At 39.5% G+C, this 12,500-nt stretch overlaps 2 protein-coding genes across 2 annotated transcripts in view; one reads left to right on the forward strand and one right to left on the reverse strand.

Moving 5' to 3' along the window:
- LOC138043325 (CUE domain-containing protein 1-like) overlaps nucleotides 1-12,500 on the reverse strand; it is a 153,737-nt gene that overhangs the window by 17,458 nt on the left and 123,779 nt on the right. The gene's annotated exons all lie outside the window — the stretch shown is intronic.
- The window catches only part of LOC138041435 (MAM and LDL-receptor class A domain-containing protein 1-like), a 33,721-nt gene continuing 21,434 nt past the window's right edge, over nucleotides 214-12,500 (forward strand). The window contains exons 1-2 of the mRNA XM_068887194.1: nucleotides 214-453; nucleotides 594-693. Coding sequence (XP_068743295.1) covers nucleotides 325-453; nucleotides 594-693 — 229 coding nt within the window. The 5' untranslated portion in view covers nucleotides 214-324. The remainder of the gene's footprint in view (nucleotides 454-593; nucleotides 694-12,500) is intronic.

The following is a 12,500-nucleotide window of genomic DNA, read 5'->3' on the forward strand; positions in this document are numbered from 1 at the left end:
AGCAGTAGCAGTAGCAGTAGTATTAGTATTGATGAGATGCTAACATGCTTCTATATTCAGTTCAAATTTAAGTCTTTCATGCATGTACAGCCTCTTTGTATGAACGGAAATTTCTATTAATGCTCTACAGTAAGGGAAAATTTTAAAGCAATGCAGGCAGAGATGTCTTTGTTAAACTCATTTCCTACTTCTCTTTAAATTCCCCACTCAGGTAATTATTTATATTTCGAGGCTTCAAACCCTGCAGAGCCTGGAGAAACATCTTGTTTCTCTAGCAAAGTCTTTCCCGCTGGGTCCTGTCAATGCCTCACCTTCTGGCATCACATGCTTGGGGGCGGAATAGGGGAACTACGAGTGATAGTCAATGGCAGTGTTGTTTGGAGAAAAAGTGGCGAACAGGGAGATAAATGGAGCCAAGCTAGTGTTGAAATTCAAAGCGATCAAGAATTCCAGGTATCGCAACGAGTTTCACTTGATGTTTGTCTTATTATCTGGTCGCCTGCGCTTTCACAGCTGGACAGTGACGACGATGACGATGATTGTTTCTTTCTACTTTCTCTCTTTTCTCAAAGCTTCTTTTGTTTAATTTTCAGGTTACTTTTGAGGGTGTGCGTGGTCCTGACTTCAGAGGTGACATTGGTGTGGACGACATATTTTTTAACGATTGCAAGGCACCTAAAGTACCGTGCAAAGGTAAGTTGACAGTCCCTCGAAGCTTGATCCGCAAAAGTCGATTCTCGATACTCCATTCTCGAAAACTTCGCACATCGAGGCTCGAGTTGAGTTTTGAGACGTTCAAGGGCTTTCGAGAAGTTTTCGAGACAATTTTCGAGACCCTCGAGTCGAGAAAACAAAAGAGTTTTCGCGTGATTAATTTTTCACGCGTCTCTTCCTGTCTTTCCTGTCTATTTTACGGGTATTATTTTATCTTACTGTTGGTTTCCATCATTTTTCGCGTTCGTCAGAAACTCTGGCAAGGCATGTAAGTTTCTTCGTTGAATTATTTACCGTACTTTTGAAAATAAAGTGTCAACCTAGCGTTGTAAGTCTCGCGATATCATTGATCGGTCGCTTTTTGCCTCTTGTTGATTTTAACTTGAATATTTAATTAGCCCTCTCCTGTGTATTCACACAAAAGCTAGTTGGACAGGGTTTTTTGTACTTTATGCCCCCAAAACTTACATGGAATACGTTTTTCCATCAGTTCACTTCATAGAAAAAGTTGTGCGCGGAAAGGCGTGTGGTTGTTCGTATGACATCTTAACTTTTCTTTTTTTTTGTAAATTATGACGATATGCCGGTCTATCGCGGCTTTGTCTTATCTTACTAGCTTCAAGTCTTGTATTTTTGAGATTTTTTTATTCAAGGAAAACTACACTATGAGATTATTTTTGCTTATTTTTTGAGAATACATGTACTTGTGCGCACTAACATGTTCATTTTTATTAACGATAATTTCTTACACGACCACAGTTACACTTAAAAAAAAAAAAAAATAGGCACGCATTGCGTATGTGCGGCAGGGCAGTAACATTGCAGCGCTGTAAAATTGTCAACTGAGCTGCGTTTTGTCTTCCAGGAGATTCAAGGTATCTGTGCGTAATATGTAGCTCTAATAGTACACGATATTGTTTTGGTACCGTATATCATTATAGTGCCATGGTAGATGTCATAGGTGAATAGCACCCTGAGAAGACATGTGGTTACTAGTAAAACACTAAACCCAAAAAGATTGAAGGAAATAAAAGGGAATCGAGAAACATTGGCTTCCAGGCTGACATGTTGATCATTTCAAGATCCCAGTGTGCACTCTGAGCATCTGACAGCGTTCTAACACAAAAGTTCACTAAAGTCCTGTCCGGCAGGATTAGCATTTGGATGGGTGACCTCAAAATATACGACTTTCCGTCACAATAAATAGGACCAAAAATTTTAATTTCACGCTCAAATATGAGAACTAAGCAAGGTACCGGTTTTGTAAGCCTGCTTTATGCAAAACAAATGTTGATGCAAAAGTAAATAAATATTGATGCAGAGCTTTCAGAAAGAGCAAAAGGAAGTTTTCTTTCAAGTGATTTAAAGATTGACAAGAAATGTGCGAATTCAACACAGAGATTACCATCGCCCAACTCTTAAGTTTGACCATCGTTTTACTCTCCTAGATGACGTTATTTATCACCAGGTAGCTCCATCGTTTTTGAAATAGCAGTTGCTTTATTATTAATCATCGTCACAAATTCTTGCCGATTTTGGGGCTCATTTTATTGACACTCAAGCACGCTTCCGACAGACCTTTTTGTGTTCGTGAGTTAAGCACGTGCTGCAAAAACGTAATTCCTCCTTGTATTTTTACTACAGTTCTTAGTTGCTAATAGCCGGGTGCTTTTCCTTCCCGCTCAACAATGACTGGCAACACCTTCTGCAAATACCCGATGTATCTCGAACACTTCTCCGCATCTACCTTTTTGCTCCAAAATGTCTCGATGCCCTCCATGAGCTCTTCTTTTGTTTTCGACACTTAACTTGGTTCCCAAGGAAATGCTTTAGTTCGTGCCAAAGCAATTAAATCGGGTGAAGATCTTGAGATTCAGGGGAAGTCTTCCACCAATATATTCCATTATCTTCCATGAAGCTTCTAGCAAGGCGACTTGTATGCTTTGTATCATTGTCTTGTTGAAAGCGGTGACCATCGTGGAAGTTATCGCGGATAAATGGAAGCAGCCCGTTGCTGAGCATCTCGGAGACACAAAACTGCGCGTCCATGTTCCTTCGAATATTGTAATTTGCGTCGGCCCCTTCTTGGAGATTCCGGCCCACACGTGCACCTTGACTGGATGTTTCGGTCTGCCTTTAAGCTTTCGATGACAACCTCCTTCCCAGGGTCTCTTTGTCTCAACGACAGTGGAGACCCTGAGAACGAGGGATGAAAAGCTCAGCTTGCTGTGGTTTTCGAGGAGAACGGAAGACACTTCCGTGAATATCACGTTATTAAACTTTTCATTTTCTGGCATGCAATTGCTATAGAACTCCAATCTACTAATGATGCAATAAGGAGGGATTGAATTAATCATGGGAGATCGAGAAATTATAGCTGTTACCACAGGCAGACAACCCAAAGGATGCGAGAGCGCATGACGTCACGTTATTTTGAGACAGTTGTAACGGCCGATTCAACTGATCCAGGAAAGTGTTCCATAAAGACTACAAATCGCGACGTTTCTTTTCGAAAATTCATTTTATGGATTAATTTTCTGCGTTGTCCTGTGTGATTTGATGGGTTTTTGGGACGCTTTGATTTCCCCTTCAGACCCGACGCGTCGTCACATACAATATAAATAGACAAGGCGTGCAGCTTCCAAGACCGCTCACGGCCAAGTGCCTCAAGAATTTAGCCGAATTTTTCCCACTTTTAAAGGTCGCTCGCCTCCCAGCCTTGGGCACGTAAAATGTTGATACTTTTTCTACCATCGTGCCAAAAATCATCGCATTTACACGGCTGTGTAACCTCAAAATCCTGCTCGATTTTCAAGCTTCGCTCAGGTTTTTGCCATCGCCATATGATCGGGACAGAAGTGGTCGATCATTGGAATTTGATCAAAATCAAATTAACCAATCAAGAAGCGCAGATTTCCCCCAAGAGGGTCAAAATTATAAATCGGCGCTTTTTGATTGGTTGATTTGACGTTGGTCAACTGTTCACTGATTTCTTCTCACCGTATCGATGCTCAAGTGAACGGTTGACCAACCGTGTCCAAATTCGTTATTAACGAGCCTCGAAGGATTTTGAATATTTAAATATATCTCAATTTTTCCCAGCAATGGATATTCGTTGGACCTTGAAACTTGGGTAAAGAGAAGTAAATTCATCGGTGTGAGCGTAACTGCGGAGAAGTGTGATTTTATCGGCGAGATGTGAGGTAACCAGAAATTACTTTCCAGCCTTTCCATTGTGTACAAGTGAAAACCCAGGAAGTTGGGAAGTCGCTTAATTAAATCGTTTTCAATCAGGAAAATAACCCCACAAGAAGCGAGTAAGTCTCCAGGACAATAAAGTACGGCCTTTTATTCAGAACTTTTGCGTGTAAATATCTTTTTCAGTTTGTTATCGAGATTGCCATACAAATCCTTATAATTTTTTTACCCTCCTAGTCTGGGCCATCTGTGGCTGCACTTCAGATCTTTCGACCTTAGTGACATATATTATTAACGTATCTATTAAGCAAGGGGTATTCCCAGATAATCTAAAAATTGCTTAAGTGGTAACTATTTTTAAACAGGGTCCTCGTTTACTCTGTGATAATTATAGACCCGTATCAGTTCTTCCTGTGTTAAGTAAAATTTTTGAGAAATGTATAACCAACTTATGCATTACTTTTCGGTAGAAAATATTATAATTTCCAATCAGTATGGTTTTAAGCCAGGTAATACTACAATGGACTGCCTTGTTGATTTTATTGAGGAAATATCTACATCTCTTGATCAAGGTAGTTATGTTGTAACAATATTTTTCGCCCTGAGTAAAGAATTTGACACTGTTAATCATTCGATACTATTATCCAAATTTATATCATACTATAGTATTCAAAATTCACTTATGAATTGGTTTAAATCATACCTTAGTAAAGGAAAGGAAAGAGTTTTTGTAAATGGATCGATTTTAGGATCTCTACTATTTCTGATTTATATAAATGACTTCCCTCATTCTTCCAATTTCTTTGCTATGAGATTATTCACTGATGATACTTCTTTAGCAGTTTCAGATATAAGTATAGGTGAACTTCTACTACAAATAAATTTAGAATTACCTAGCATTTATAACTGGCTATGTGCTACTAAGCTAACTTTAAACTTAAAAAAAAAAAACAAGTACATTGTCCTTCAACCTCGAAAGAAAGTTAACTATACTCTATTACCACCATTAATGTTGGCAGGTCAGTGCTTAGAGCAAGTTTCCTGTTTCAAATACTTAGGAATTTTTATCGATAGTCACTTGTCTTGGCTTAATCATATAGATTAATATGTTTGCGATAAAGTGAGTAAGAATATTAATATAATGACCAAGATTAAGCGTATTTTAGGAAATCAGTGTTTAATTAATATTCATTATTCTCTTGTCTACCCATATCTCATATATGCGATACCTACGACAGCCCGTTATCTCAACTTATCCGATTACAGAATAAATTAGTTAGAATAATGAATGATGTTCCAATACGAGACTCAATTACCCATCATTATGAAAATTTAGGTTTACTTAGGTTTCGTGGTATTGTTAACTTGTATGCATGTTTATTTATGTATGAACATATCTGTGATAATTAACAATTATTCGCCGAAGGCGAAGTGAATATTGGTGAATATTTACCGAGACGTAGTCGAGGTAAATATTCCCCAATATTTACTGAGCCTGAGGCGAATAATTGTTTTAGCGTAATTTTCAGCGGTAAATATCAAGAAAGTGCAAAACAACGGGCTAAAACAAGATAAAAAGGCACGAAAAGTGCTTGATTGGCTTAGCAGCCGCACCTCCAAAATGTTATATTCACCGGGTAGCGCGATGAATATAACACTAAATTCTTTTTGTATAAATACACAGGTGATTATACAAAATCGCGCGCTCTCATTGGCTCGCTATCTCGGATTATCAGCCGATAATCACCTCGACAGACAAAATGGCTGCCAGCAATCGTTTTGCCACTGTAAGTGAAGATGATTTTCGCCTTGAAATGTTTGTTTTTTTTCTGTTTTTGAAATAATGACATGTGTATTTACACATACTTATTCAGCTATAAGCCGAGCGATTTTTACACAAATCCTCACTCAATTTGGGCAAATTTGAAGCCGTGGAAGGGGTCTCGGCTTATAGTCGAGTATTTTTGATAAAAAGAATTTTCTCAGCAAATTAAAACAGTAACAAATGAACGTGTATTCGCTTACACGCCGAACTAAATTACTTGTAAAATGAAGAGAAGTTCTTGTTGGTGTAATGTGGACTTTTATTACTTGGTGGCTCGTAAAGGAGCCGTTGATGTTGTTGTGTGATCGGAATCGATCTTATTGCTCGTCTTCTTCCTCGTTGTCTGTCTCGAATTGGTCGTCCATTTCCTCGTCTTCACTTTTTTTTTGTTCTGGAATATTACATCGTCCTCTGTGCCGTCGAGTGCGCTATAGAGGTGCCACAAGTCTTGAACGAACGCCTCACCATCTTCTCGGGAATATCGCACCAAGCCTGGTTTACCCATCGAAGGAATGAGGAGTCTGGGAACGAGATTGCACCATCACAGATCGTGTAAACAAGCTTGTTACTTGACACCATAGCAAACTTGAGACAAGTGGATTGCTTCTTGTAGCGACATTTTCCAAGCAAAAAAGCCGTATGCATTAAAGGGAAAATATTACCTTGAATTCTTTGCTCTGAAAACCACGCCAAAGGTCGTTGATTGAGCTTGGGATACGCTCCCCGATAAGCTCCCCGTTGAACAGATTTGCCTTATCTTTCCTCCAGCGACGGAACCATCGACTCGCTGATGTCGTATTCTCCGGCGATCTCGGAGTTATTTTCTACAGCTTCTGGTTCGGCGACTATTTTAAGTTTAGAGGGGAGGTTGTAAGGTTTCCATTCGAATAACGTTTTATAAAACGCTTCGCTTGTACGAAGACACGTTTCCTGTGAGGTCAGTAATTGTTTCACGATCATATGCATGTCGCTTGTTTGTTTCTTATCTTTCGTGTTCATTTGATTGCTTTGAGTACAATTTGTATTTTAAATTACGAAAATTCCATAGTCGATAATACACATCAAGACCTAAAATGGGTCTCGGCTTATAGCCGAGTATTATGCATTTACAATTCGTGTCAATCAAGTTGATTTTTTCCGTAAGAAGTTTGGGGTCTCGGCTTATAGCCGAATAAGTACTAAAACTAGTAGTAATCAAAGATTAGACTAGACCCTCCGTGAGGGTACACTGGGTTGCCTGTGGTACGTGCACCGTTCCAGACAATTTTTTCCAAGTTGGGCGGTCATTAAGAAGTCATACCAGACGAGGCCCTTTGGCTCACAGGTCCTCACACGTTCGTACGACGAAACAGACCTGTCCTTGCGTAATATGTAGCTCTAACAGTGCACGATATTGTTTTGGTATTGTCTATCATTGTAGTGCCATGGTAGAAGTCTTGGGTAAATAGTCTGAGAAGACATGAGGTTACTAGCAAAGTACTAAACCCAGAAAGATTGAAGAAAATAAATGGGAAGTGAGAAACACTGGCTTCTGGGCTGACATGTTGATAAACTTCTTTTGACCACAAGTTTAAGCGTGCCCTCTAGGCATCTGACAGCTTTGTAATACCGAAGTTCACTGAAGTTCAGCCCTTTTGGGCGGGGTTAGTGTTTGGATGGGAGACCAAAATAATATACCCCTCATAAAACAGAAGCATCGGACCGAAAATACTATTAACGCTAACAAATGCGAACTCAGCAAGGTACAGATTTTGTTAGCTTGCTTTATGCAAAAACAAATATTGATGCAAAAGTAAATAAATATTGATACAAAGTTTTTAGAAAGAGCGGAAGGAAGTTTCCAGGACGATCGCTCGAGATTAACATATTTACGACATGAAAACAACATTTATTTTGAACCGTGAATATAGGATATAAAAAGTTACGATCAGCGACAAACATTTTGGGGGATTTTTGCAACGTTCAATTTTGTTATTGTACGTTTTGGCTGCACAAATAAATCGCAAAATCGAAAGTGACATCGCCGGAATTCAGCGGGCGCCGTGATTAAGTTACCGCGGCATGTTTACTCGCCAAACAGTGAAGCATCTGTGTCAAATGATGGCAAGATACCGGGTTTTTGTAAGTTTCTTTTTCTGTCAAGTGTCATAAAGTTTGACAATGAAATGAGCGAAGTCAAAACAAAGATCACAATCGCCCAACTCTTGTTTATACAAAGTCAAAATTTACTCTCCAAGACGCGTACGACGTTATTATCACCAGGTAATTCCATCATTTTGGAAATAGCAGCTACTTTATTATTCAACTGCGTCACAATTCTTCACTGATTTTGGGGCTCATTTTGTTGAAACTCAAGCACACTTCCAACAGGCCTGTGAACCCTTCCTGCTTACAGAGCAATACTAAAAAACTTCTCCGATATCACATTTCAACCTTAAGCTCGAAAATTCAATACACAACATGATATTATAATTCACAAAGGCAGAAAATACCACAGAATCCTTTTCCAGCGAAAAATTTATTGAAACAAACAACATATTTGCTCTTAGAGGCGAAAGCCTCTTCCTATTTCATTGCGTGCGTGAAGACAAGAAACTCAATTGTGTCAAATTACCATGTACTTCAGGTAAATACAGCTCACTTTGATTTCGTCTCGACGGGCGATAGATTGTTGTCGAAGTCCAGTACTCGTCGCTTTTGAGATTCATGGCTAGTTTATCCAACTGACTTTCCATTATTGAGCTCCATAAGGGTATATTTTGTTAGTCTTTTGTTTAGAGATCCACTAAAACGCCATTCGCGTTGCATGACTTTCGACGCCATTGCAGGCTAAGTTAATGATTCTACTGTGTCCACCAGAGAAATCTACGCTGTTCCACTACCCTCTCGATCCTAAGAAAAAACGCGCATAAGGCTCTATGCAAAAAGACACCACTTACCAGGGGAGTGACAGGCAAGACTTTTACCGACACGGAAAAAAAAAAAAGAAAACTAAAAAAAAGAAAAAAAAGAAAACAAACAAACTATACGCAGACCTCGACTGGTTTGCCATAGGCAACCCAGTAAAAACGACAAAATCAACGCAGACCTCGACTGGTTTGCCATAGGCAACCCAGTAAAAAGTGCGTTCGATCTGTAGCTCCCGAAAAATTTATTATATTGATTGAGAGAAGGATCCTGGGAAAGGGGATTTTGGGCTGCTTTCAGTCAGTGTCATAAAGCAGTTGCAAAGTTGAACACAACAATCAGTTTTAATAGTTCAAGATGTTGATACAATCACAGTGGCCAAAAGAAATAGTAGAAAATTAAACAAATGGATAATGTTTAACTATTTCGCAATTGAATAAGAAACTTGGATAACTGAACGTGTCATTCGCAATTGAATAAGAAACTTGGATAACTGAACGTGTCAATGTATTTAGTGGTCCATTAATAAAAATGTCTTTTCGCTCATTGGCTGAAGGCAATATACTGATCGAGTCTCAACAGTCTGAGCACGAAGAGAAGTTGAATCTCCTGAGAAAAGCAGCTGAATTGATGCATCACAACTCGCTATCGTAGCCGGGGCGAATTTCAGCGTCTGTTTCCTAGAAAACACACTACTGCATAGCTTTCTGATATTCTGATAAGTAGCCTTAGCCATATTTGTTAATGGAAATTCGAATAAGTAAAAAAAAATTCACTTACCTTGTGGAAACAGTAACCGCAATGCCAAAATACCATGAGTAATTTAACTGCACGTTCAAGATACCAGTTCCCGGCGGTCAAAACATTTCACATGAAATCGAGGCCATATGTGCCACGCAGCCAGCCAGTCCAAGATGGCGTCCAAACCATGAAATTTTATGGCATCGGAAAATCGCGGGACATAAACCCGCGGGATTGACCCGATTAGTATGCGTTCTCCTATTGTCGAACGCAACAATTATTCGCCTCAGGCTCAGTGATTATCGGTGAATATTCACCTCGACTTCGTCTCGGTGAATATTCACTGATAATCACTTCGCCTTCGGCGAATAATTGTTAAATATTCACTGCTGAAAATTATACTAACGAGATGCTTCCGTGAAGCATACACTGGGTTGCCTGTAGTACGTGCTACAGAAAATCAGAAGGCACTGAATTGTGTGGTATTGAAATACAGCATTCCAGTCTCTGAGGAATAACAAATAAAAGAGAAGCGAGAAACATTGGCTTCTGGGCTGACATGTTGATAATTTTCAAGTTCCCTCACAACTTCTTTTCACCTCGAGTGTGCCCTCTGAGCATCTGACAGCTTTGTAATACAAAACTTCCCTGAAGTTAATCCCTAGGGGTTCAGCGGGGTTAGTGTTAGGATGGGAGACCAAAACAATAAACCCCTCATAAAAAACAGAAGCATCTGTCCGAAAATACTATTAACGCTAACAAATGCGAACACAGCAAGGTACAGATTTTGTTAGCTTGCTTTATGCAAAACAAATATTGATGAAAAAGCAAATAATTATTGATACACAGTTTTTAGAAAGAGCAGAAGGAAGTTTCCGGGACGGTCGATCGAGAATAAAATATTTACGACATGAAAACAACATTAATTTTGAACCGTGAATATAGAATATAAAAAGTTACGATCAGCGACAAACATTTTGGGAGATTTTTGTTACGATCAAGTAAATTGCAAAATCGAAAGTGACATCGCCTGAATTCAGCGGGCGCCGTGATTAAGTTACCGCGGCATGTTTACTCGCCAAACAGTGAAGCATCTGTGTCAAATGATGGCAAGATACCGGGTTTTTGTAAGTTTCTTTTTCTGTCAAGTGTTATAAAGTTTGACAATGAAATGAGCGAAGTCAAAACAAAGATCACAATCGCCCAACTCTTGTTTATGCAAAGTCAAAATTTACTCTCCAAGACGCGTACGACGTTATTTATCACCAGGTAATTCCATCATTTTAGAAATAGCAGCTACTTTATTATTCATCTGCGTCACAAGTTTTCACTGATTTTGGGGCTCATTTTGTTGAAACTCAAGCACGCTTCCAACAGGCCTGTGAACCCTTCCTGCTTACAGAGCAATACTAAAAAACTTCTCCGATATCACATTTCAACCTTAAGCTCGAAAATTCAATACACAACATGATATTATAATTCACAAAAGCAGAAAATACCACAGAATCCTTTTCCAGCGAAAAATTTATTGGAGTAACTGCAGAATACCCTGCCATTTTGAAGCTGCACCTCTGAAAAGGCTGGATACGCGGATACGCAGTCAAAAGTAGCACCCCTCCCCAAGTAAACTTCTAAGTAGTATGTTGTGAAGTGGATACGCGGATACGCGGATACACGGATACGCAATCGAAAATACCACTCCTCCCCAAGTAAACTTCTAAATATATTGTGAAGTGGATACGCGGATACACGGATACGCAGTCGAAAATACCACTCCTCCCCAAGTAAACTTCTAGGTATATTGTGAAGTGGATACGCGGATACGCGGATACGCAGTCGAAAGTACCACCCCTCCCCAAGTAAACTTCTAAGTATATTGTGAGGTGGATACGCGGATACGCGGATACGCAGTCGAAAATACCACCCCTCCCCAAGTAAACTTCTAAGTATATAGGCCATTTCCGAGTTCAAGTCTGCCTCCTCTTTAAAGCGAGTCTAAGTGCGAAGTTTTTCTTATGAAAATTAGTTTTCATTCATATGTAAAGTAGAACTAATTACCATCACAAAAACTTCGCACTTATACTCGCTTTGAAGAGGAGGCAGACATGAACTCGGAAATGGCCTATTGTGAAGTGGATACGCGGATACGCAGTCGAAAATACCACCCCTCCCCAATTAAACTTCTAAATATATTGTGAGAACCAAACCGCAAAATTTCGCGAGAGTGCTTAGGCTTAATCACTGAAACGAGCGCTTAGGCTTAATCATTAAACGAGTGCTTTCTTCTTCACACGATGTCGTGAAAAAGTGTAGTTAACCGAAGCGTAAAATGAAAGCTAAAATTCTACGAGAGTGCTTTGGCCTAATCACTGAAGCGAGTGTTTACAGCTTTCTTCTTCACACGATCTCATGAAAAAGTGTAGTTAACCGAAGCGTAAAATGAAAGCTAAAATTCTACGAGATTGCTTAGGCCTAATCACTGAAACGAGCGCTTAGGCTTAATCAGTAAACGAGTGCTTTCTTCTTCACACGATCTCGTGAAAAAGTGTAGCTAACCGAAGCGTAAAATGAAAGCTAAAATTCTACGAGAGTGCTTTGGCCTAATCACTGAAGCGAGTGTTTACAGCTTTCTTCTTCACACGATCTCATGAAAAAGTGTAGTTAACCGAAGCGTAAAATGAAAGCTAAAATTCTACGAGAGTGCTTTGGCCTAATCACTGAAACGAGCGCTTAGGATTAATCAGTAAACGAGTGCTTTCTTCTTCACACGATGTCGTGAAAAAGTGTAGTTAACCGAAGCGTAAAATGAAAGCTAAAATTCTACGAGAGTGCTTTGGCCTAATCACTGAAACGAGCGCTTAGGCTTAATCGGTAAACGAGTGCTTTCTTCTTCACACGATCTCGTGAAAAAGTGTAGCTAACCGAAGCGTAAAATAAAAGCTAAAATTCTACGAGAGTGCTTTGGCCTAATCACTGAAACAATACGTGAAGTATTTTCCACTGCGTATCCGTGTATCCACATATCCATGCATATACTACAGAGTATTTTGAAGTATGTTACACGAAGTTGGTATCCAGTTCCCATGTGTGATGTCCGCGTATCCACGTATCCGGG

The sequence above is a fragment of the Montipora capricornis genome, chromosome 3 (genome assembly GCF_036669925.1).
Source record: "Montipora capricornis isolate CH-2021 chromosome 3, ASM3666992v2, whole genome shotgun sequence".
In the NCBI taxonomy this organism is placed as follows: Eukaryota; Metazoa; Cnidaria; class Anthozoa; order Scleractinia; family Acroporidae; genus Montipora; species Montipora capricornis.